This window comes from Nyctibius grandis, chromosome 6 (genome assembly GCF_013368605.1).
Source record: "Nyctibius grandis isolate bNycGra1 chromosome 6, bNycGra1.pri, whole genome shotgun sequence".
NCBI classification, from domain to species: Eukaryota; Metazoa; Chordata; class Aves; order Nyctibiiformes; family Nyctibiidae; genus Nyctibius; species Nyctibius grandis.
This window is the reverse complement of record NC_090663.1, coordinates 14,025,942-14,052,329: the sequence shown is the minus strand read 5'-3', so window position 1 is coordinate 14,052,329 and position 26,388 is coordinate 14,025,942. Positions and strand designations below refer to the sequence as shown.

General features: G+C 46.6%; 1 protein-coding gene across 2 annotated transcripts in view; it reads right to left on the bottom strand.

The window, feature by feature from the left end:
* The window catches only part of CRMP1 (collapsin response mediator protein 1), a 53,251-nt gene extending 27,089 nt beyond the window's left edge, over positions 1 to 26,162 (bottom strand). The window contains exons 1-7 of one of the 2 annotated variants that reach the window (XM_068402843.1): positions 25,964 to 26,162; positions 25,366 to 25,410; positions 21,940 to 21,963; positions 11,387 to 11,394; positions 9,316 to 9,404; positions 3,617 to 3,801; positions 1,903 to 2,067 (exon numbers count right to left, since the gene is read on the bottom strand). In XM_068402843.1, the coding sequence (XP_068258944.1) occupies positions 1,903 to 2,067; positions 3,617 to 3,801; positions 9,316 to 9,404; positions 11,387 to 11,394; positions 21,940 to 21,963; positions 25,366 to 25,410; positions 25,964 to 26,162 (715 nt within the window). Of the gene's footprint in view, positions 1 to 1,902; positions 2,068 to 3,616; positions 3,802 to 9,315; positions 9,405 to 11,386; positions 11,395 to 21,939; positions 21,964 to 25,365; positions 25,411 to 25,790 lie in introns of both variants that reach the window. The other variant, XM_068402842.1, reaches the window with a different exon arrangement.
* Between the last annotated feature and the right edge of the window lie 226 nt (positions 26,163 to 26,388).

The window sequence follows — 26,388 nt, the reverse complement described above, 5'->3', positions numbered from 1 at the left end:
GCATCCCAGTCCAGGAACCGATGAACAGATTCCTGCTTCCCCTAAAGAGTGAAAGGCAGGTCAGATTTATATTGAAAACTCACATTGCTACAGTTGGAGAGAACTATTAACCCAACTGTCTGCACCAGGCTTTTAATGTAAGCCCTCAGGCAAATTTGGGCGCGCTGAGCCATCTGTGATCTGGGAGCTCTGGAAAATAGTATCTAACCTTTGAAACAACGCACAGGATAACTTGTGTGACAGTACAGTCAGCTAATGCACAGCAGCATACCCATGTTAACACTGACAGCAGGGGAACAGCACAGATTTGGCACCATAAGTGTTGACAGATGTCATCACCTTGTAAAAATCACCTATATTATAAAGACCTATGTAAGACCAGCTGCAGTTTCTCTAAATTATGTGTAATCTTGCCGATTGAAGGGTTTTGTTGCCTAAAATCTGGTTACACGGCATGTGTACTGCCAGCAGGCTGCAATACAGGATAAATTCCCCTACGTGGCTGCACCTCCATAGTATCTCAGTGAACAATTGCTCACTCAAAAATAGGATTTTGCTTTGTTTTTCTACTTTGATACTACATTTCTATATAAACAGAATTTTTCAAATCTAAGTCATCACTAGCACTACACCTTACAAAGGATACTGCATACACATATTACTTAGACTTCCCAACATAAGGGTCATTCTGATTTACCCGTGGTAACTAAATATCATTTCAGAAAATATTTCCTAATTAATATCCATGCATTTTCAAGGAAAGTATGAAGTGAAAAATATTTGAAAAAAAATGCTTCTGGACAAAAAAATCCATGCTGTTAGGCAGAATTTTAAGGAACTAGATCAAAATTATTATTTTCTGAAGGCTAGATTCAATTGCCCACACATAACATAGCTGGTGCCACCAAGTTACCCTCCACATAGGAAACCACGACACTGAGCTGGCATGTATGGAAAAGGATTTATGAGAGGTTTTATCTGTGCTGTTCTGGAGTGGTAGCTGAAGTCCAGGTAGGGTAACCTACAGCATCTCACGTGTCAGTAGACCTGTTAATTGAACTGAATCAAACCCTTAAGTGTCTTAAATAGATTCCTAAATAAGTGACCCTTTTTTTTGTAAGTCCCGAAACAAAGCATCTTCTAGTAACTTCAGGGAAAGCCACTGGAGACCAAGCACCTGAGAAAATCAGGACATTTTTCCAATATTAGGTACCTAAGTTTAGCATTGCTTTTTTCTAATAACTTGAACCTAATTTAAAAATATAGGCATGTTTTATAAAAACATCTAGTCTCTCAAGTGAATTATCCTGAGCCACTGCTGAGAAATGAGCAATAGCCTCTGACGACAGTTTCTCAGACACATGTGCCCTTCATATTTGGGCTTAATGTGAGGCAGCTAAATGGGCAGATTTCAGTCTAGTTAAAATCTGAACCACTACCTTTAAATGTCTCATTCTCTCCATTCATGAAACAGAGGATCTAAGGCCACTGGGCTGATTACCCTAAATGCTGATCTCTGAGTTTTATCTTAAAATAAAACCTAACTATGCAATGTCTGAGCCTATTCCCACATGTACAAGCAAGCATGGTGATACATTTGTATCTGACAACGCAGGCTTCTGAACTTTCATACACTTCTTAGCTTTCCATGCCTATATTGGGGTAAACCTTCTCCCTCCATCGACCTTGCTGCTGTCTAGCACTAATGCACAAAGTTTTAGGTCTATTTTACACAGCAGGAAGTGAATACAAAAGTTCAAGGTAGCGCAGAACCTTGGGCAGTATAACCAGCGCCCACGCATTTCTGTTCTGGATGATGCATTCGTTAAAAGCCTTCAAAATTTCACCTCCATACGATATTTCAATAAAAACAAAAAATACTACTAATTTTCACTCACTAACCTTTGTCTTGCACCAGTATTTCCAGCTCTTCTCGAATCCCATCATACCAGCTGGTGATGTCCACATGGAGAGAGTAATCACAACAGGATTTGGTGTCAGCTGCCTCATGCCACTTCTCAAAGGAGGTCAGTAAACTCGATCCAGGTTCTGGAAACACGTGGTCAACTGAAAAAGAGATTCAGTGTCTGTTACACAGACTGCACACTGTTCAGATTCGCTCACTGCATGTAAGTAGCCTTCCAGCATTTCGGCCAAAACAGCAGCCTTGGAGGCAGTTTGTGTGCAGAGCGTTAACTTTGGGATGTTGGCCAGGTCTTGCTGTCTCAGGTATAGCAGACTTTGTGGACAGTCTATACTAAAGCTGAGCCTGGCAACCTGCTTGGTGCAGCATCAATAGACACACAGTGGGAGATCCAAACATCTCACAGTTTAGGGAACATTTGTTTTTCCCTTAATTGTTTTGTAAGAGACCACAAGTTCCAGTGTTACCTGTATTTACTGTCTGATGTGTCCATTTCTACGTATTTCATAGTAAGCATTATTATTAATCAGTGCTTTGTAGTCACTGAATTGGCCCACTCTGCCTCACCAATGTATCAGTGGAGATGTCAAATGCTTTCTCAGCAGCCAGAATTGGGAATATTGTCAAAGGTCTGAATAGAGATGATGAAGAGCACAAACACTCAGCCACACTGTATGGCAGATCGAATGCTCTGCAACTATACAGCTTCACTGTCTCAAGGCTTTCTTCATCTGACCATGCCACAATGTTTACTGACATAAAATAAAGACATGACTACTTATCCACATATACTTATCTTTGCAGGGCTAAGTCAAAAGTAAGTATGGAAACAAAGCAAGATGCGCTTATCAGTGGCATTTGCAAACCTAATGCTGCACAGGAAGCCTCAACTCAAGAACACACACTGAAAAAATCATTAACAAAAGTAACACACAGCAGTGCATTTTGTGCTTACTGCTAGAGATCCTTTAGGCTAATACTTGCTGCTGAACACAGGTAATAAGTAACAGCACTCAGCAAAAAAGCCACATTCCAATTCAGTGGGAGTAAAACCCCACTGGGCAGCTCCTTTGTGCAAGGAACCTAAGACAATTTATGTCACCTGAACAACTGCCTCACAAAGTCTAACCAAGGGCCAAGCCACTGCTAGTAGGAAAGAGATAAGTCTTGTCCTGCCATCTGGTAGACAGAAGAAGGGTCTTTAACAACTAGAAACACTTCTCCCTTCCACCAAGAAAGATGTTCCTCCAGGACATCTCTGGTAGGGACTTCCTCAATTCCTGGTGCCAAATCCAAGTTCATAAATAAGCATCTTGTTATTTCCAGAGCCCCTAAAATGTCACTAGGTGGGAACAGCAGATCTTTGTCAGATTTTCTGTGCCATGTATTTACAGCACTAATTACATTGTTGTTCAAAAATCCCAAGAGTTATTATCTCTCAGTGCTTGTTGTATTTCAGAGGAAAACCCAATAGACAATTCCCCATGCCGCTGTTTCTTTCTGAGGGTAGGTTCATTTTCAGGCCAGTCCTGGGTGACAATGATGAATGGATCTCCAACACAGTGCCCAGAATTTTCAAGATTCATTGCAGAAGATCTCAGAAAATTGGTATGGAGCCTCCCATAGCTATCCCCACATGTGCTACACAAGCTTCAGCCTGGGGTGGGAAGAGTTAGTATTGCTAGTACTCACTGATCATGGTGGTGCCGCCTGCTAGTGCTGCTTTTGTGCCTTGATAGAAGTCATCAACAGCAGTCATTCCTTGGTAGGGCTTTTGTAGGTAAGTGTTGACATCTATTCCCCCAGGAATAACCATGCGCCCATTAGCCTCTATGGTCTTGACTCCTCCAGGAACAATCAGGTTCTCTCCTATTTGCCTAGGCAGCAAGGAACGCCGATGTTACTTCACTTAAACAAAGAAGCACAGTGGACAGAAGCTATTTGAGGCATAGAATCATAGAATCCTTTTGGTTGGAAAGGACCTTTAAGATCATCGAGTCCAACCATTAACCTAGCACTGCCAAGTCCACCACTAAACCATGTCCTGAAGCACCACATCTACGCATCTTTTAAATACCTCCAGGGATGGTGACTCCACCACTTCCCTGGGCAGCCTGTTCCAATGATTGATAATCCTTTCCGTGAAGAAATTTTTCCTGATACCCAAACTAAACCTCCCCTAGCACAACTTGAGGCTGTTTCCTCTCATCCTATCACATGTAAAGGAGAGAAACTTAGGGGCCATACAGAAAGAACTGGGACCCCAAAGGAAAGGTGAAGCTCAAACACCTGCTCTGGCCACTCTGCATGGCACTGGCAGAACAAAGCATCCACAAGCCTGCCTAGCTGGGCCGTGCGCCCAGGTTGCTTTACATTGCTCTAGTGGCCAACAAAGAAGCCATAACGCACCAGCATTAAAAAATGATTTTTTTAATATGATCCCTATCTTTAAACAACTACAAATATGTACAGTTAACGCTCTCTTGGGGGCTCTGGTTTTGTATACTAAGTTCTTAAACAAAAACAGAAAAACATAGATCAAATATGACAGCAAGCTGGAACTGTAAATATATGGCAGAAGCACAAGGCACATCAGAAACGAGTTATAATTACTTTGTAACAAAGCAAGGCAAATTTATCCGTAAAAAGAAATCTAAATATCCTAAGATACTGAAATACATATTTAAGAGACCCAAACACCTTTAATCTATCATGACACCATTCTTCATCGTCCTCTTAAAGTTAAAACTCAGTGAAACATTCTGCACAACTGTGTGGAAAAACGTTAATTAACTGTTGCAATGTTTTTCCCTTCAGTTCTTCAAAATAGGATTTTTTTTTCAATATTAAAAATATTAATTTGTCCCCCATGCTGACACCAAGCAAACTCCAGATACGTACAATCAAAATACTTTTAGTGTTCATGAACACAACTATCAGTAAATTAACCTTTAAAAGTTAAAGCCACATTACAGTTTTATTGTCTACTTCATATGGTTCCAAACAGGAAAAGGTATGGGTCTGTGTGGAAGCCATGTCTCTGTGTTGTTACACCGTAATATATTTGGGCTTAGAGATAACTATAAGGTAGTTTAAGTTCACTTAGTTTATCTTGTATTACAGACACACAGTCCTTGTCTTAATTTCCTTTTGTCTGAGATAAAATAACATTTATCCATAGCTAAACAAATACCCCAGACATCTGAGCTGCTGAATCTGTTTCTCCCATATTAAAACGCAACTCCCACCTACAGAACAAAACACAGCAACTGAGTAACAGCCAGTCGCAACAAGCTAGAACCAAAAATGAATATAACTGTTAATTAAAACCAGTGAAAAAAACAGGGATAATTATTCACACTGGAACTTCGCCAAACTGCCAGAGTTAATAAATAGCCCCAAGAGGTCAAGAATTTGTTTCATACGCTATGCAAAAACGTCACCTCCAGCAGCTTGGCTCCCCCGGTGCTCCAGGTTTGGCTGGGGGGAAGCACAGCCACTCGGTTAGCAAACGCCCCGGCAGCATCCCGAGCTGGGTCTGAGCCACTCAGCACTGAACACATCCAAAAGGGCTTAACTCGTGAGAGCTGATAATGTCACGGCTTGAAGCCGCACAACTCCATGTCTGGCATCTAATACTCATCAACACGTACAGCAGTGGGAGCGTGTCATAACCTGTTAGAGCTGTGAGGAGCGCTAATGACACCATGACAAACAGGGCATCGATACGTATGCAAAAGCCAGCAGCAGCCCAGCACATCCCGTTGCACAAACAAGTTGCAAGAAGCTTCTCTGCTGTTAAAATCTGACTCACAAAGGCATACCATATGGCACTCCAACCCATGAGCACATTGAAAGCTTGTATAAAGTTAGGTAGCCCCATGGATAATAATGGTGTTGCACTAATTCTCTTTAGTTGGATCCACTCCCCAGATTTCAATCAGAACACTCCTCAACCTTTGTACAGTGTTTGTGTCGCTAAAAAACTGACCTGGGGAAAAAAAATTACTATGACCAATCTCTGTTAAATATGTCTAAGGTGGAACTGCACTCCAAGGACTACCACACCTTATGAAAATAACAATATTAAGAAAACCTGCACAAAAATATAAAAGCAATTCATTTTTATTTTCTTCCACGATCAGTACCTACCAGTTCCCTGCTCAAGAAAACCAACACCCTAATGAAGTGGAAAGAGTGCTAAGTATGTATGGAAGTTTCTTGGTGACTCATTGCTCATTATTTTCAGCATACAGTTGAGTTAACAGCTTATTTGGCAATGGCTGAAGACATCCATGATGAAGTGACGTGGGACCAAATGGCCTTTGTGGATGATGCTGCACTATTAGCTGTCAGGAACCTGTCTCATCTCTTGCCCTGGCATCAAGATTAAGGCTGGGAGAAGGCTGACCTTCACTGGCATTCAAGGTTATTTTAGAGTAAGAGATAATGTGACAGGATTCCTGAATTGCTCACTCATTCATGCTAAGTGTATGTTAATAAGAATGGAGTTTAGTTACTTGTGGGTGAAAAAATACAATAGCGCAGATAACTATTCTAGACACTGCACGAATGATTGAGCTGGTTTTCTGATGCACCAGCAACTAGACAACCGTCTATGCTGTCTACCATCTTCAGTTGAAGAAGCTGGTAAATTCTGACATACATGAGCTGATTAAAGCACAATGGAAACAGCTCTTCATAAGCTTAACCTGAGAAAGCTGAAAACCTCCCTCACAACTCAGTGGAGTTCTCTCTGTTGTTATCAAGCCCAGATCTCTTTTAGGCACCTGAGGCTCCTCCTAACTTGGCTCATTGTCTGCCCAGCTCTGGAGACCCTGTCCCCAGCCACCCATCCTGCACACTTGTTAGTCCCCTCCAGCCCAGAGGGACCCAACCCTTCCCTTTGGCAGGGACGGAGCAGAGGACAGCAAGCACTACACCGTGACCTGCCACTTGGCATGGAGACAGGGGCTCAAATGAGAGACACGATAAATGTAAGCAAAATACATTATTTATGTACCAATGGCAATTTAAATTACTAAATATCTAAATTACTATTTAGATACTGGAGAACTGCCTCTCAACTGCCACCTGAGCGTGCAGGGCTTAAGTTTCAGAGAGGAAAGATCCACATGCACCACTGCTCCCTTGTACATAGGGAGCCAGTTTAAGTATTGATAGGTAGGAAAAAGCATCTACCACCCTCCAAACTATAACTAATCTTCAAACACATTCAAGGTTATATCTACATTCCTCTCTGCAGGACAACCTGCAGGGACATAAGCCTTAAAAGATCCTACTTCATTAGTCAGCAAGAGAAACCCAATCTTCTATTTTCCAATCCCTTTCCACTAAAGAATAAGAAAATTAACCCAAATCTTTTATATCCCAACAAAAAGAGAACACTATTGCCTGTTCTGGGCTGAGTGGTTTGGTGGCTGCTCCATTCTGTGGAAAGAACTCTGTATTATCAGCCGGATCTGCAGCTGGAGAGCTAGGGCATCAACTGAAACGGGGATGCTGGAGGTTCAAGGTCCTGCTCCAAAGGATCTCAAGCAACATTTAACAACTATGTTAAATATTTAGACACAATGGGCAGTTCCAGCTGGAGAAATTGAGAGACCAATCCCAGAAAATACAGCGCTTCCCTAGACTGCAGAATTTATCATCTGATCACAGTTAGGACTCAAGCCCATCTCACACCAGGCTGCCCTCACAAATTAGCTGCTTTTTCAGAGCAGGACTTCCTGACAGTTTACAAATAAAAACCTTGGGTCATCTAAATCCAGGAAACCAGGCACGACTTAGGGTGCTGAAGAGTAAACTCACCTGCTTAGGCAAAGATAAAGGCATTTTAAAAATTAAGATCTTGTCTGTCTAATCATTATTAATCCTAGCTGTCTCAGGCAGCTGTGACACTTTCTGGAGGTATGGATCCCTGCATGGATTTCAGAAGGAGTCTATGCACTTAGCAAGGGCTGCTAAATGGCATGGCAGCTGAAAGCTTGGCATTGCTAACCTGCCTACTGAGTATCACTGCATTTCGGGAATCAAGGCCAAAAATCCACAGCAATTTCAGACTCACAGCATCTCACGCACTTAGTTGTTGTATCAGTTCTGACGCTTACAAGTGTTACTAGGAAATCTGCATCTGAACAAACAAAAGCAGAGAAAAACTCAACTAAAATGCCTATCACAGAGAGCACAACTTGGTTGATTGTTGCTATTAAAAAAATACACGTGTTCATAATTTTGTGCCTTCTCCACTTAAAACGATATGCTCCTTTTGCCACTTCTGCACTGCAAGTAACACTACAACTGGAAAAGCAGAGTGCAGTATTAAAAAGAAAACCACATAGTCCATGGATACAAGCATGTAGAATTTTCTTCTGTTATAATAACCTGAATCATGAATAATGTTAAGTAGCCACAGATACGTAAAGAATTGGACTTCGACTCTGATAATATATTCTTAAGAAAAGGAGCTTTGAAAACAAGTAGGTAATGAATTATTTACCAGATAAACATAATTAAGTTTCTGTGCATTAAATTGTAGCCTCTGGAGACCAAACTTGTTAGGTCACTAGTGAAAATGTTTAGCAGTCAAGAAAAAGGCTTTGATTCTTGTGTATATCAGATACACGCTACATAACTTTGCAAAACTAGAGACCCCCATCTCCACCAAGTCAAGGTAGGACCAAGAGCGCTACACAAATAGACATCTCTGTTACTGTTTCCCAGGCTATCAGTAACATTTATTTTAGGTTTTTCTGCCTAAGGAATATTTTCGCAGTTCCTGTATTTTACATCCTGATAAATCAGTAGGATTTTCTGTCCAATTGTGTGAAGATTTCAGATTACATACCTTTGCTAAACAAGAAGAGGGACGTACGAGCAATACATAACAACATTGTACGAACAGAACATGCTGTGCTTCAGCATTAACCAACAAGGGAATTAAGAAAGAGTAGGTCCCTGCTAGCACTGTGTAACACGGGGCATATTTCTGTGCGGTACAAACCTTTAGAGCACGGCTGCATTCGCCCTGATTAGGTGTGGGGAAAAAAGCTGTAATGAGCCTTCTGTCATATATGGACTCAAAAATATCATTGTCCTTAGGATCACTTCTTGAGAGAGCCTACTTGCCTTGACTATTTTGGAAGAAACTAGGATTGAACTGTTTGAAAAGCAAATACCTTCAACTTACAGTAAAGAAATTTTCTACTTATCTAATCTTAGTAAAGATAAAATGACATAATTAAACACTCCTCTGCTATGGCCCTACTTCTAGAGGTAACCAAGGCCCTGGCTGCAGGTCAGCACCATCACAGTAGTCTATACTAACAGGCATGCAAAAAAAAAAAAGTTCAATATTTAATAAAACCAACTTTATAAGTCCATCTTCAAGGTATATGTCTGCATAGAAGGAGTGGTCATCATTGATAATTCTTCCACCTTTAATGAGTAGTCGGTCACTCTGGGGGGAAAAAAAAGGAAGAAATGTGGGTTTGTTGAAATAAATAAACATAACAACATATTGATGATACCAAATAGGCTTATATTATATAGAAAGCCATTAACATCAAAGCACTTACCCTATATAAAAGTCTATGGCATAGGTTCAGGTGTGTACATAGACAGTGGAGAGGAAAACCATAGTTTCACAGAGTGCTTATTTCTGCCTTTTGGAACATGACGCCTCATGGTCATCACAGTCTTTTCCTCAAAGTAGAACTCATTGCACATGGAAACACTTGAAATCCTGCTACATCCCGTTTTTACCACCACCTTATTGTACAAAGGCCAAAAAGGGAAGAGAAGACCCCAGAATAACCTGCCCAACACTGGAATGGCCAAGCTCAGCTCACTTGGGACTCTCAGCACCCCTGGAAGAGTAACAGAGCTTGAAATGGGAAGGAACAAGGTCAGGAGAGACTGCTGAGCTCCGTAATGCAGAAATTCCTGCCCAAGGAAGCTGCTTTAACCAACGTCAGCTCAGCAGGGTCAGCTCAGCAGTGTCAACTCGGCTGCTCCACTGAGGCAGCCCACATGGCCCACAGCTTGGGCCTCCTGTACTGTGTTGCAGACCAACAGCAGAAAGTCTAGTTTCTAGTGGCCATGAATAATGAACTGTTGTCTAATTTGTGATTCCTGCAGGTCAAAGGCTGCTGATTAGTTGGGGGCACCCTGTACTGAGGCTCCCCACGCCATATCTCACTCACTCCATGAATGAGGACAGGACTTCCAAAATTCAGTTTATCTGAAATATCATATGAACAGCAGAGCGAGCTACTGCCTCTTGGTATTTTCTGAAGTGCCAGAAAGCAAACATTTTTTCCCATGAAGAACTGTTCAAATATCAAGTCTGCTGGGGCACTATTCACAACAATAATCTGTTTCCATTTTTCTCTATTCAAATGGTTACACTCCGTTCTCAAAAAATGTATTTTACAGAAAGCAAATTTTACCTCTGCATATTCCTGAGAACCCATATTTGAACTCCCACATTGAAGAAGTTGTACTGGAAATGCCAGCACTCTACCACCTATCCAGAGACAGGGAAAGTCTGTAACTTCAGTACATAACGCTTTTGGAAATATTTTTGTCAAGTGACTATGAATGCTGGAAAACTCTAAAGCAGTCAGAACCTTCTTTTCCCATTCATATATTAAAAAAAGGCAATTTATTGTAAATTATTTCCTTGGCTCACTGAACAATAACTCGGAATCTCCATTTTGTCCATGTTTTATACTCCTCACTCCAGACTCAATTCTTGGTTTAATTACAGGATGACTCACGCATATAAACCATGCATGTCCCAAGTTCCCAGTTTAGAAAATAATTGAACAAGTTGATATGTTCCCTCATCTATAAAACCAGGACAACGATATAGACCTCCTAAAAACGTATTGATTGAAAAGTGCCAAGTCAGAGTTAGGGGTGTTACAACAATCTTTCTTTAATGTAACTTCTCAGTTCTACGTAGCATATTTACTTTTCAGATTGTATTTGAACATTTTGCAGGTTTGAAGTCTCTATAGCCCTCTATATCATTCTAGAAAAGGAAAAAGGGAGAAACAGACATTTTAAGGGCAGAAAGAAGCAGGGAAAAGACATTTTAAATACAGCGCATGACAAAAGAGTATGTACACAGAAGGTCTCAGGCTTTCCTCCATGTGGTGCAGCAGCGAGATGACCTGGGGGGGGAACCAAGGCCCAGAACTACAATGAAATATGTCCCCAGGACCTGCCTCAGATGTTGGTACCCTTGTTAAGGGATGGATATGAATGCAGGTCCTCAGTCTGGAATTTGCCAGGGCAGGCTCCCTGTTTTCTCCCCAGCCTCTCTACTGTCACTTGTAACTGCAGGACTTGTGAATCAGCAATCTCAACGCTAATAAGTAATTTTGCCATGTGCTGGCAGTTGCATCTCCTCACCATGATGATTTACTACACCACCTGCTGACCTTCAGAGACCACCATCTTGTGAGCTCTTTTTACGCTCATTCAATTGCCTTCCTAAACATTAATATCGTCCAATTACAAGAGGCAAGAGCTTATGGATACGGGCAGGGAACGTTACCAGAGCACTGCATCTGTCACTGCTAATGACTCAAAAATCTACACGCTCATCAAGATGTTCTACATTTTACTGTTTCTTTTAAAACAGTAGAAGATGCATAATAAATAGAAACCAGTGTAACAGGCTGGGAAAATAAGACACACTAAAATAAAGCAAAGTGCAACCCTAGAAAAATAACTGTAGACATAAGGATTTCATAAGTGTTTATATATAAATATACATATATAAGTGGCAAAACTAGATATTAGAATAATCTGAAACTAAAAAGGATACAAAGGCAGTTTCAAGAAAGCACTCAGTTATGCGAGTCATCCATTAAATTAAGCCTCACTTCCAGTTTATAAAGGATTACTGAATGTTTAGCTACAAATTCTCGCTGCCTTCAGAATTTCAGAGGGTCTAAGAAATTCTGATGAAGAAAAAAACCAGCACTTTATGGAGACTTTCAACATTTTAATTCTTGACACCTTCCCGCTCAGAAGAAAATACAAACTGTTCAAAATTGTTGCAAAAGTGAGCAGGTCCTGCACCTGAGCTGGCCTGTGGCTAAGGTTGATCCCAGCCAGGAACAGGAAGCCATGGGAGATGAGGCTACCAAAAACCCACAAACCTTGATGCTCCCCAGATAGTCTGCCAAGCCACCAGGGAAGGTGCCATGGAGCCTTGCCCAGCTTTCATCAGGACCTGAGAGACGTGGAAACATCTCTGACACACACTTCCTTTCCAGCAAATCAGCAAATTCAGAAGAAAAAGGGTTTTGTTGGAACTTTTCCCAACCAGCTCAAGCTGCCAGCATGTCTGTAAGACACGTTACAGATCGCTGCAAGCCAGGAGCATGAGCAAAGCAGGGTACCTTTACACAGACGGTGCTGATGGGCACAAGCAACCCAGGTGGGGTTTCAGTGCCACCTGGACACCCCGGCAGCACGCTGCGCCCAAGCAAATGGGCGCTGCCTCCTACACCAGGCTCCGGACCAGGGGTGGCTTGTCCTTAGCCAAAGCAGTGGTACTAAATGCCTGTGTGCACCTACCCATATAGATGCATTTTCAAGAACAGGCCGGAAAAATTACACAAACATAACTAACTAGCAGGGAGGCATGGGTTAATGTTGACAGGCAATTTTCTATATTCTTCACAAAATAAACTTTCATACAAACCCTTGGTCAACATGTGAGTATTTGTTCCCTGCCATAGCATTAAGGATGGGCTTTGGGGACAGGCACAGCCCTGGCCTGAAGGCAAAGGGATGCTGCCACCCTGCACCACTGCCAAGGCCACCAGCACCTGGGCCCTCCTGTACTGTTTTAGGTCACTGGTACTTGTGGCAGTGACATCCTGGACAGAAATCTGGGCACACACAGGGTCTGTGAATTAGGTTAGCCTCCTCGGGCACGTAGCCTGCCTGTGCATGGTCAGGGGCCATTTATTATCTAGTGGGGGCTTGATGTTAGGCAGGTGTCTTGCAGTTTTCTTACCAAGTGCCAAATGTCCAGAAAAACTAGGGGCCAAAGTCCTCTTCTACCTAGACAATGTTCCAGGCTGGAGGACAGACACACTCTGTAGCACCCTGGGGAAAGCAGAGGGGGGTGGAGGGAGGAGTGACCTGAAGCTCATGAATTACAGAATCACAGACTGGTTAGGGTTGGAAGGGACCTCTGGAGATCATCTAGTCCAACTCCCTGCCAAAGCAGGTTCACCTAGAGCACATTGCACAGGGTCGTGTCCAGGTGGGTTTTGAGTATCTCCAGAGAAGGAGACTCCACAGCCTCCCTGGGCAGCCTGTTCCAGTGCTCTGTCACCCACAAAGGAAAGAAGTTTTTCCGCATATTGAGATGGAACTTCCCATGTTTCAGCTTGTGCCCATTGCTCCTTGTCCTGTCACTGGGCACCACTGAGAAGAGTCTGGCCCCATCCCCTTGACACCTGCCCCTAAGGTATTTGTAAGTATTGATAAGATCCCCCCTCAGTCTTCTCTTCTCCAGGCTAAACAGACACAGCTCCCTCAGCCTCTCCTCATAAGGGAGATGCTCCAGTCAATTATTAACCACACAGCACTGGCCCATATTGCCCCTTCCCGATGCACACCCCTCCAGGCAGGACACTTTCTTTGCCTAGCTCTCGGATGTACCCTCAGCCACTCGGGTGACCTTCGGGTGCTCTCACAATGCAAACAACAATGCGCTCACACACCTTTATAGAATGGCTGCCACCTCTATATTCAGCTAACAGATGTCTTGGTCACTGGTACCCTGACTACTGAGCCCTAAGGGCTCCATACCGAGTTTCCAGTGCACTGCCCAGCACAAGAAGGTGCCAGCACAGCTCACCCTGGTGCAAGCCAAGGCAAACTGCTGGGACCCTCTCCTCCCTCCAGCCTGCCAAGGACAGTCAGCAGGAACACACCAAAACAGAGAGGGGGTATTACGAATTGAACATATAAACTGAGCAATTCATTAGGTGCCAATATTCAAGGGGAAAAAAATCTGCTCTCATTGACATGGAAGGCGTGGAAAGCACCACCGTAAATCCATGCCATTGCTCAGCATCCACTGCGGGGGGTGGGCGCCGAGGTGTTTCTCCTCCACCCATCGCTGCTGCAATGACGCGACCACATCGATGCAAAGCTGTTTGCTTCCAGGTTTTGTGCCTGGCTATGACACAGCATCCGCACAGCAACGATGCTTATCTTCTGTCTCCCTGCAGCTCCATTCTACAAGCACTCCGGCACCTCCTGGCTCAGCTCGCTGCCGAGTGTGATACAGCCATTCCCATTATTCACAGCTCTTCACCTTCAAACCCCGCGCACTGCTTTCCTGGTGATTTTTTGCTAATCGCGTTCTAGCTTCTCCTGCTTAATCTGTCAGCAAAGGCACAGAGCTTGCTCTGTGACATGACAGCAGTTTTCATGGCAGCAGAAGGAGACGCCACAAACTCAGCATCGTTTGCTGCAGAAGGAGGGGCTGCCTGCTCAGACACGAGGCGGTGGCTTTCGCTCTCTTACAACTATTGTTCACATTACAGTATGAGCAACACGAAATATCTGTAAGCTGGTGACTGGCACAATTTGTACAAATTGCCGGTGTTGCTGGGTTTTTTAAATCAGCTCGGCTCAGCTCTTGTGATGCGCGTCCATATTTTCATACACTCCCAATGGTACAAGGGCAGCAGAGATAAGCAGCATCTGCATCAACCTGCTGGATGATGAGCCTGAGCCCTGCTGCAGCCCCCAGATCTGCAGCGGGCTCTGCGCAATTACAAGTGAAGTCAAATTCCTTTGGTCACTAACAACTTGGTTATTTGTAAATATGATCCAAATGTTAGATTCAAATGTTAGAGCAGGAACAATTGCAAAGAAATTTAAAATGAGCCTTTTTTCATTCACGTACTCCACTCGGAGCTAGAGGTATTTAAAAATATTAAACACAACAAAATTCAAATACACTTTTTACACACGCAGGTCTCAATCTGCTTCTGGAACTACTAAAAAACACAGTAACAGAAGAAATAGAACTGCCATCTTCTGACATAAGACTTACTACGTAAATATTATTTCAAATTGCTGCAGCATGTCAAAACAAAATGCAGCACAAGTTACAGCAAACCACACATTTCTCTTCAGTATCGATACCCGTTGTACTGCACCTGCAGGCACCTTGCAGAGAAAACCATACCTTTATTGTACAAGATGGAGCTTGGGGGAAAAAAAAAAAAGAATCTGCCATTATCTATTCATGAAAAGATTCAAAGAGATTTCAAGAGCAGTCTTTTAATCGAATAGCAGCATCTGTCCAGACTGTAATTCTGATATATGCCATCACATTTTTCCTTTTCATCCATGAAAGGAACGTCTATCTACTACATCTCCAGCTCTAAATCAAGTAAAAGATGTCTTTTTAATTATTTACAGTTTGCTTTATAATGTAGCTACAACGACCTTCATATAAAGTACCCAGCATATGGGTCTAAGCGCTTCATTATTGGATTTGGACTTTCACGATTGCTGCATTGCAGCCACTGCCAACTGAAAAAGTCTTTGCAACACTCTTTAGCCCCAGATTTTCCAGGCCTGAAGGAGGAGGAAACACTCAGCAATGATTTCATCCTTTGTGTAATTCTAAGGACTTACTAGAATATACCATTGTCCTTACATCTCCAGAGCAACAATGTCTGTACTCTCTAAAATCCAGATTAGTACATGGCCCTGAAGAGGACTAAGGATTTTGTGCTAAATAGCCATTTGAAAACAGTTTAAAATCCAAATCCACCTGTATTTCCAGTTTTCTGCCCATAAATGTGTGTTTTAAAAGACACCAGATTAAAGGCGATAGACATAAGAAGGCATTAGACTACATTATCACACTTGCAGCCAAGGCATTCATCTTTGCTTTTTTAGCATTTGAGAATCCTTTGTTGCTCAGGCTTTAAAAAGGCCACTGAGAGTTAGAAAAGACACAGAATCTCCAATTTAGAGGGAAGGTTCAAAAACCACAGGCTAAAGTTTGCGTTCTCCTTGATTATCCAAATCTCCAGAAGAAGACAATTTGCGGGGGAAGTTTCTCAAAGGCAAAAGTCTCACTGGCAGACAATGGAGGGAGACACTCAGAGCTCCTCTGTGCTTCTGTGCATTCCTCCCTGCAGAGTTATTTCTCGTAATACATAAGAGATTTAAAAGATATTTCCTTTGTAGATATATTTGGTTGTCTATTGTCAGAGCTGGTCAGATTCAGACCCAGTTGTGATACAACACAGTTAAATTACCTTGCTTTAGCAAGTACTTACAAATAAGGAACATTTTTAAACTTCATGGCAAAAGAAGAAAGACATCCTTCCCAAAAGGAATGCTTGCTTAAAATCCTTTCATAAGGATCAAAGAGCTGTAAATGGGATTTCATGAAGTACTGTCTGCTTATAGAAGATCTGCTTTTAATCAGCACTATCCTTCCTTTCGAATTTCATGTCTAGGTTACCCTCCATAGGAAGTAATTTTTAGCTAAGGTGATCCCTGAATCAGCTCAGGGAATTGCTTGTAAAACGTATCCTTGAGGCATCATTTCCAATATGCCACTGATGAAGAATCCTGCTTTTAAGGTCCTTTTCTTAACAAATGCACTCCAGTATATGGCAATTCATGTAGGAAGGATTATGTTGATTGTAGTAATGCTGTATCTTGGTCTGTAGCCAACATATTCATTCATCTTTATTCATTTAAAAGATCTGATGTTATTTTGTTTCCCCTTTGGAGACCTGACTTTCTATTCAGCTAGCAATTTCACTCCTTAATCACACAGTCTAAAAGGGCTACTCCTACAGCTACTAACTCCATGGGGATTTCTTCACTGTAAATGTCATCTTTGCTTTGCTTTTAGAAGGGAAGCACAACAAACATCTTATTGATGACAATACTCATTGGCATCAGCAAGGGTTTCACCTAAGTATGGGCTGGAGGGTTGAACCCTCCATTGTGTGTTATAGCCATCTCTTGGGTTACACACAGGTTACGTCAATTAGAGCTAATCTCAAAATCTCAGAAAGCCATTCATAGGAAAGGTTAAACTTGGGAAAAAATAACAACAACTTACAGCACAGCTCGCTGCAGTATGCCACTGAACTGAAGATGAGTTTTATCTAAGTTCTAGTCAGAAACCTGCATCGGGTTACCAGGACACATCAGCCTTGGCACCAGTCATGGTCAAAATCCAGCTGAGACCGTAAGGAAGCCCTTCTCTTGACAGAGGAGGTGGATGCAAGGGAAACAGAACAGTAGAAAATGCCCTTGAATATGATGCTAGCAATGGTAAATCATGATTGACTAAATGTGGTGGATACAGGTGCGTATTGCTTGCACTTAAACACTTTTTGCTGTCTTGTTGCCTCACATATCTACTTTTCCTACAAGTCATAGAAAGTTGCAACACTTGTTGCTCCACCTCCCGTGCTATCAGCACTGGTCCATGAACAACCCTTCCACAGTATCTCAGCGCTAAGCGCTGCGTACTTCTTCAGCCAGTCATGTGCAAGGTGGGCAAGGGTGATCAGCTTTACTTAGAGAGGTTCTACATAGAGACTTCACTGAAATCAGTGGGGACATTTATTATTCATCAGGAACACAAGCAAAAGCTGAGGCCTTAAACCTTATCAGGACATGCACTAGACTGAAAATTCATCTTGTGACAAGCGCATCAAGGGACAAGCAAAAGTAAGCCCAAAGTATCTCTGTCCCAGGGGACAAGGCCACCATCTTTACGTGTTGCAAGATTAGAAACCTGCAAATTATTTTGCTGCTCATCTCTGTTCCATCTCTCTCATACCTACAAAAGCACCAAGAAATTTATCCCAACTAACTCTCAGCATCTGACTGCTTCACAAGCCAGCGGGCTCTCCTGGCTCCCACTCTTGCAAAGCAAAATGAAGCTTCTCCCTTTTACCACATGTATAAACTTGCTTATGAAATAAACAGCAGCAAAGCAGAAAACAGATCCTGACCTCCTGTCAGGAAAGTGGTTCATTGCTAGCAGTTTCTCTAGGCACTTCTAAAAAGGAGATTCAGACTTGCTGAACAATCACCTCACCACATCAGTTGTCCTCCCAGACAGCCCCTGTTCCCTCTCCGAACCTGCCTGGCTTCCAGCAAAACGCAGCTCGGTTCCCCATGCTGACACCAGCTATGATGCTGAAAACTCTGATGCCCTGCTGAGGGCATCGACTGACAAACTTGCTGTGGCAGTTAAAGGAATCACTGCCCCAAACCCTTCTTTCTGTCCCTCTGCCAAAGGTTTCAGTCTCCATAGAAATGTCCCCAGAAGGACCTACCCTGAATGTAAGACACCAGATGGAAGTGGCTTAAACACTGTGGCCACTTTCTCTCTTGTAGAAAAAAGGAAAGGAAAAGACTTATCACAGAATGATAGAAATGGTGGCTGGAAGTCCAACAACTTCTACTGAAGCAGCTAAAGCATCTCCAGAGCTGCCAAGCCCACTGCAATACACAACATGAATTCACAAATGTTCATGAACAGACAAGTAAACTGAGAGGGGCCAAGTCTGCTAAACAGCCACAGATGGAAAAATGTAACTTTGAGTATTAAGCAAATATTCAAGAGTAAGCAGGGATCCAGAAGTCCCAGGCCTTGGTGTTTGAAAGCAGGACAAAAACTGCTGTTTAAATCAGTCCAAATCTTGCGCCAATAGCAGAATAATAATGTGAGATGTTGTTCTCATGCCCAGCACTCAGTAGGCTTTTCAAATACTTTTGGCAAGTCACACACCAATCTGTGTGTGGCTTCATATTGTTAAACAAAGGTGGGTGGGAAAAAAGCACGGCCAGGGGAGATATGGAATAGATGCACACCTAGACGAGGACTTTGATTCCCCATTCCAGGTACTCACCACACCTTGCGTCTGTAAGACGTGTAACCCCTGGTGTCCAAAGTGAAATTGCTGTCGGCGTCTCACACCAGAACACCAAAGTCTCACACAGCACAAGTCCAGGCGAATGCATTTTTTCTCTCTCAAAGTATTCTACCACGTTCAACTAAAGCGTACTTATTTCTCAGCTCTCTTCACATCAATCAATTCAAAAGGCTACAACTAAAATTGTTCTCCATGCCCACTCTTCTGAATTTCTCCAGCCTCTCTTCATTTTTCTGCATCTGCTTCTTTTTCTCATCTTGTGCCAGCTCTTCCCTTTACTTGCTAAGCAAAATAGTGAGATCCTTCCTCTGTACCACCACATTTTTGAGCTCTCTGTCTCCCCATGCCTTACAGTCTGACAGCTCAGGACCAGCAGCTCCTTCCCCCATTCATATGCCAACCCTTGGACCATTCCCAGGAATATTATTGCTTTTTCTAAGAGATTTGGGCACCATTTGCCTCTCCCATGTCCCTCCTTGCATTTGCTTTGGTGACTAGCTATTCTCCCTTTGCTCAGTAGAGTTGTCTTCACACCTCCTCCTCACTGAGCTCACTCTGATTATGTTTTAATGGTTGCAGTCACTGCTGTAACAAACAAGTCCTGTAGCAGACATTTTACATGCCACATGCTTTTTTTAAATTCTGCTCTGTATATACTGTAATTTTGAGTTCATCTGGGCTGAGGCCTTGCTTGAAAAGTGTCAAGCACTACCAAAACATATAAGCCAAAATAATTTGCAACAGATCTTTCCGTGTCATCATTGCCGTTGATTCCCTGTAATATACTGCACAAGGGGAGTATAATAGTGACATTAAAAGCAACGGGCGGGGGGATGCATCCTGGAAACTCTGGTCTGCATGAGAGCACGCCTGCACAACCAAAGCACAAAAGACTGCCACCTCATGCAGAAAAACACTTCGGCAATGGATGTGGTGGCTGACTGTACTACACAGCCTGAGAAGTATGCTCCTGCAGATGCATTCTCTGCCGTCTTTACATTATGCACACCCTGCTCCATCCCCAGCTAACACTCCTGAACCAGGGGAGTGAAACCCCCCAAGGACTTCAGTTCAGTGCAGTGCAGAGGACGTGACCAGTGTGTTTCCATTTACTGGTTCAGTGCATCTCTATTTTACACCATCCAGAGACTGTCTGGTGCTTCAAATACAGAGGTCCTTCCCACAGCACTTACAGTGAAAGGGGCCCAGTTTCTCCAGTCGGACTCAAAACAGAATGGCACCTTACTCTGGAGCAGCGCTGGTGCCCAGCTAATAACAACAAGCCTGGATGCTGCATGCGATGCATAAAGGGCGGCAGGAGAGTCACAAACAGGATAAATTGCAAGAAGCATGAATTTTCAGGGGCTGAAATGAAAAAAAGCAGGTGCAGATTTGGCAAATAAAGAGTAGGGAGATGCTCAATGCAAAAGGGGGCCTGTCTGCAACACGGTCTCTCTGCCATCCTAGGTACTTCCAGGAGAAATGGGAGAAAGGAAGGCAGGAATAAATCTGCTTCAGGGTGAAGGGGGTATCAGTCAGGCACTGCTGGTAGTCTGAAGGGGTTAGGAGACAAGACACTGTCAGACAAAGCACAAGGAGGCAGTTATGCCCACGTGCACTGAGGGCAGTAACCCAGAAAGGACACCACAGGGTTGTCTTCCCAAGAGTGATACCTGCACCCACACTGATCAGAGCTGAAACCAGCCTCTGCCTCTTCCTTCACAAAGTTCCTGATGCTGCAGAAATGACCCCGGAGGGAAGTTTTGGCCAGGTACTGACTGCAGGGAGTGCCTGTGGTTGGATGCTGTGGCAGGATTCTGAGTGCTGTTCTCCTCGTGTGCTCAGGATGGCTCCTGGCCCCACGCAAGGAACACAGGCTTGGCATGGGGAAATCCACAGCAAAGTATCAGCACACAGGACACTGTCAAAAATTAGTTTCTCACTATTCCAACAAATCCAGGAGCTGATGTAGCTCCAAAGAGCTGGGGGGGGGAAATGTTAAGCACAGTAACAAGTGACATTTTTATATGATTTCACCATCGCTGTTGTTGTTGCATAACTTTACAGAGCTACCACATTTCCTCAGAGCCCAGGAGGCTTGAAGCTCCAATGTATTTCCTCAGTGGCAAGATGAAATACCTAATTTACCATACTGGAACGGGGCTTCAGAAGATACATGCAGACAAATCCGGTGGGCTCTTGTGGGATGGACAGTGTGTACAAGGTGTAACATAGAGTGTCTGATTTGCTTTTGCTGGAGGAGAAGAAGGGCCAGAAGTGTAAACCATTAAAATAAAAAAAGGCAGTCCAAGTCTGATGCCTGCCAACTTCACTAATGTTAATTCATGCCTTTGATTCGGTCACAAAACTCAACACTAGCGTTAATGAATATTCATTTATAGAAGCTTCAACACATCCCATTTCAAAGAGAGCAGGCTGAGGTCTGGGCTTTCTTTTCCCCAGTAATCCTCTCACCAGCACAGAGAAGGAAATTTGTGAGAAGTGAAGAAATTAAAATGAATTGTTGATTCCAAGGCAAGCACTCGTAATTCTAACAGTTTCTTGCTCCTCTCCAAATTGGAGAGCAAACAACCAGCTATGGGTGGGAACCTGTTACACTCCAGCTGCAAGCGAAGGTCGAGCCACACACAAAGCACCCGACACTCACCCAGAGGGCAGCCAGGGCCTCCCTCAGTCCAGAGACACCCTGAGTAACCACCAGGTCACACAACGCACTGAGGACGGAGGCGAGAAGAGCCATCACCGAAAAAGCCATCGCAACACCCAGGCTCAGCCTTGGCCACCCCACACTGCTGCCTGTTGATAGTGGAAAACTGTATAAACGCAGCACTTTGGTATCATAAAACTCTGCTTTTAGGAGGCTGTTCCGCTCCTGACCAAATATTTTGGCTAAAGGATTTTTTTTTAACAATGAGAAAACCTCGAGGTGCTCACAAGCCTTCTAACACTGGCTCAAATAATGCCTTCAGCCATCAGGTTTGCTCAGGAAGCTGCCACACCCACCAGTCAGCCCCCCTACAGCTACTGAAACTTGCCCTGCTTCCCAGCGCCCTGACCGTGCCAGCCTTCCTGGGAAAGCTCCATGAGCCCAAGGCTCTTTGAGCTCACCCCGCTTCCCCGCTCATCTCTGCCCTGGGTGCCACAGCAGCAGTGACCCCATCACCCACTGATCCAGCCCCCCAAGAGGAAAGCGGGCACCCGCCTGCAGACCGACACTGGCTCTGGGGAAAATCTCTGCGTGACCAAACTCCGGAGATCTCCCCTGAAACCCCCCTCCCCACCAGCTCTGCCTGTTCTTTATCCCCAGCCCTATTGATCCAGTGTATCTAAGGGAAACAATATACGGAATCAAAAGACCCAGATCCTTTCTTTCTGGCATGGAAAGCACACTCTATTGTAGCCCTGCTTGGAGATAAAAGCATCTAGCGGGAGACAGGCTCAGATAAGAAGAGGATGGTTATGATTAACTCTTTGACTTCTGATCCCCACCATGTCTGATGTATTAATAGCGTGCAGAGGTGCCGGTGCTGGCATCATGGCGCTCTTTGATTTTCCACGCTTTGCCCCCACACCCGTTTCCCCACCTCCCATCTCTCCGCACCCCCAGCCCGCCCTGGCCCACCGCCCCATTGCCCCCGCCGGGGGGCTGCGCTACCCCTGCCCGCTGCCGGGGGGCGGCGGCAGGGGCACGTTGTGCTGCGGCTCGTCCCCTCCCTCTTTTGTTCTGCCTCGCCCGGCGGCCGAGGCTCCCCGGGCCCTACTCCTCGGGAGGTCGGCACCGCCACCCCCCAGCCCCGACCCCCAGCCCCGACCCCCGGCCCCGCCAGCGCCGGGACAAGCCTCCCGCTGGCCCGGCCCGCCCCTCCCCGCCCCGACCCACCGCCGCCCGGCCCCAGGCCGGCGAGGGAGCACACGGCGCTGAGCCCCGGCTGTGCCGAGAGCGAGGAAAGGGAGAAAATAAAACAGAAAAAATAGAATAAAAAAAAAAATAAAATAACTCCCAGCCCGGAGCTCCAGCAGGAGGAGGAGGAGAGGGCACCGGCGCCCGCACCCACCCAGCCCCGCAGAACCGCGGCCAAGCAGCCCGGCGGGCTCCCCGCCGCCAGCCGCGGGGCCCTGCGCGGCAGCGGCCGCTGCGCTCCCGCCTCACGCCCTTCCCCGCCCCGCTAACAAAGGAGCGAGGGCAGCGGCTCGCTGCGTGCCGGGATCCGCTTACCGTTATGTGGGGGATGCTCTTCTTGCCCTGGTAAGACATGTCGGCTCTCGCTAGCGGCGGGCGCACGCAACACACCCCGAGGAGCGAGCCGAGCCCGGCGGAAAATACCGGTGGTAGTAAAAGAAATAGTAATTCAGAGCGCGGTAGGGTGATGGGGTGGGGCGGGGCAGGGACGACCCCGCAGAGCTGGGTAATGCAGGCAAAGTTTCCTCGCCCAGAAGGGGAAAGGGAGCCAGGCAAAGCCGGCACCTTTTTTTCCGGCTGCAATAAAACAGGCACGCGGCTCCCGGGGGGGGTCGGCGAGCGCTGCCTCTCCCGGCGGCAGCAGCGCCCTCCCGGCTGCAGGTCGGAGCAGGATTCGCTCAGCTCAACCCAGGAAGCGTTTCCTTCCCTCCTGTCCCCCACCCCTACCCCCTCGGCCCCCCTTCCCAGCCCATCAATCCAGCCGGAGCCTCCCTCCTTCTCGCACCGGCGCTGGAAAACGCCGCCCTCCCCCAGCTCCGCCACCGCCCCGCTCGCACGCTGAGGTCACTTGTGGGGTCCCACGCGTGGGCTCCCGCGGGGTGGGGACCGGGGTGGGGGGGTAACCCCCGGCTATGGGTCCTACTGCGCAGTACATGGCAATGGCACTGCCTGCTCTGTCCCCAATGGCACTGACCCAGATGGATGGCGCTGCCCAGCTCTGTCCCCACCAATGACTCTGACCCCAACAGCACTTGCCCTGCTCTGCCCTCCTTGTCACTGTCCCAGTGCCAGTCCCTGCTCTGCCCCGTTGCCAGGGAGGCTGTGGGTGCTGGTACAGCCCAGCACAGGCAGGCCAGCCCAGGTGGCTGCTATGCCAGCAGCTGATGGAGAGGAAAAGTGGCTAGTTGAAACCCTTCCGCCTTTTCTGACTCACAGAGTGCCTCCCTCCTCCCGTGGTGCTTGATTAAGGCTCCATGCACAACTGCAGGAATGGTAAAAGGCCCTGCAAAGCTGTGCTCGAGTTAATCACCCCAACGACAAGCAGTCAGGGGCTCCTAGCACACACCCCCCCTGCAACACATACATAGAGACAAAGCATTTCCCACCCAGGTCACATCCCTGGCACATCTCCCCCAAAATCACCATTCAGAGCTTGCAAAAAACTCTGGCCACCGCTGTGCAGGGGTCAGGCACGTGGCTACTACTTACAGTGCACCTTCCTAAGCCAGTGACCAAATCTTGCCTGCTCTACCCCCAACCTTCTCCTCACCGCCCCAAGTCCAGTCCAGAGCCAGACAACTCTGGAACCAGTGAGATTCAGGCAGGTAGCGTGCAATGTGCTCACTAGCCTGAGTCCCAGGCTGAACTAGGAAGCAGAGAGGACAGGGAGGAAGCATCATGGATGTCCCAGAAGACGAGGGATGTTCAGGGTATGCCATGCCCTCCCACTTTTCCTGATGGAAAAGACACAGGGGTTCAGGTGAGTTGGGAAAGGGAAGACTGCACTGCAGCTGGCAGCCTCTGAAGGCAACTCTGAGGTCCCTGCAGTGAAGCGGCACCATCGCAGGCACAGTGTCCCACCAAGCCCTGCCTGCTAGCTCCAGTGTCCCACCAAGCCCTGCCTGCTAGCTCCAGTGTCCCACTACAGCGGGCACCCACCGGGCTGCACGGGAGACCATGCACCACCTGCACCAAGCCCCCAGACTAGCGAGGACCAGTGCCCCGTTCATACTCAAATTGAAGAGGGGGAGAAAGAGTGGAAACTCTCAGTTTAGCCTATGGAAAGAGCAGAGCATAGACAGGCCACACAATCTCAAGGCTGGGTGCTCAGGGAAAGGGTGAATCTATGCAGGGACATGACTGCAAGGCCACATTTCCTTCTAATGGGAAATCAGTGACAGCCCTGGTTCCCGGGAGAGCCAGGCCCCCGGGTCTGCGTGCCTCAGACTGGGTAAGATGGAGAAGCACAGCTGGCAGGAGCCAGCCAGCCCCACCGGCCTCGCTTTTTCCTTAAGTCTACAATATGAGCCCAGGTTGCAGCCCCAGAGGTGGGGAACTCCCGGGCAAAGGTGTCGGCAGATCCTCCGGCCTTAGGCACTGCCTGCCGGGGAGACAATGAAGGCGCATGAGGAGCCGGGGGGGGAATCAGGGCAGAGCCAGGGCAGAGCCAGGGCAGAGCCGGGTCCGTGTCTGGGACAGGCTCCGCGGAGTTTTTCCGGCGAGCCCAGAAGTGCAGCGGAGGCTGCTTTGTTCCGGGGTGCGGCGGGGAGGCCCCGAGGGGGCCCGGTCTGCCCTCCAGCCCACCCGGCATGGGCAGCGTTTTACCGGCAGGAAAGGAAACGGAGAAAACTCATCGCCATCACTCACAAAGGAAAACGATTTCTGGGGTCGCCCGTGCCCTCCCCCCCCCCCCCCCCCCCCCCCCGCCCCCACTATGCTCAGGCAAGTGAGTTTAGGGGCCAGCTGGGCTCTTCCTACAGCATCACTGTGCCGGCGAGGAGAGGTCCATGCCTCCCTGACCTTCCGTGCCCATACTCCCCCGCGAAGGCGGCCCCCGTCTCCCCGCGCCGGCGAGCGGGACTCTGCGGCACGACACGGCTCGGCTCGGCACGGCTCGCCGAGCAGCGGGGGCGGCAGCTCCCGCCCCCCGGCCTGCAGCCCCGCTCACCTGCCCGTTGTCCTGGCCCTGCAGCAGCTCTTTCCCCATGGGGTATCTGATCTCCACGCCCGGGGTCTTGTCCTCCCGGTCTCCCGGGGAGCTGATGACGGAGCCGGAGACCTCGCTGATGTCGCTGGCGGTCTCGCTGTAGTTGTCCCCTCCGTCCAGCATGTCGTGCCGGCTGCCGCTCCGCGGGGTCCGGGACCCCTTCTTCCCCACGCTGTAGGCGTCGAAGTCGATGGTTTTGTTCTCGTAGGCCCCCTCCACGGAGGCGAACATCCCCCCGTATTTCTGCCGCGGTGTCTGTGCTGTCGTACCCGGCCTAGCTAGATATACAGGCAGGTCATCTTCTTTATTCCAGTTCCTCTTTCTCTCGGCCATTCTCGCTGTCCGGATCTCTCCCTCCCTCCCTCTCTCTCTGTCTCTGTCTCCCACTTCTCTGCACCTTCTACTACCGGGATAGGCTGCTAGTGACCATAAAAATGAATGGATGGATGCAGCAGTGGCGGAGCTGGGTTGGCTGGTGGGATCTTTCCCTTAGGGAGATGCAAACGTTAACCTCCCTCCCCCCACCCACCCCCCGAAAGAAAAAAAAAGGAAAAAAAAA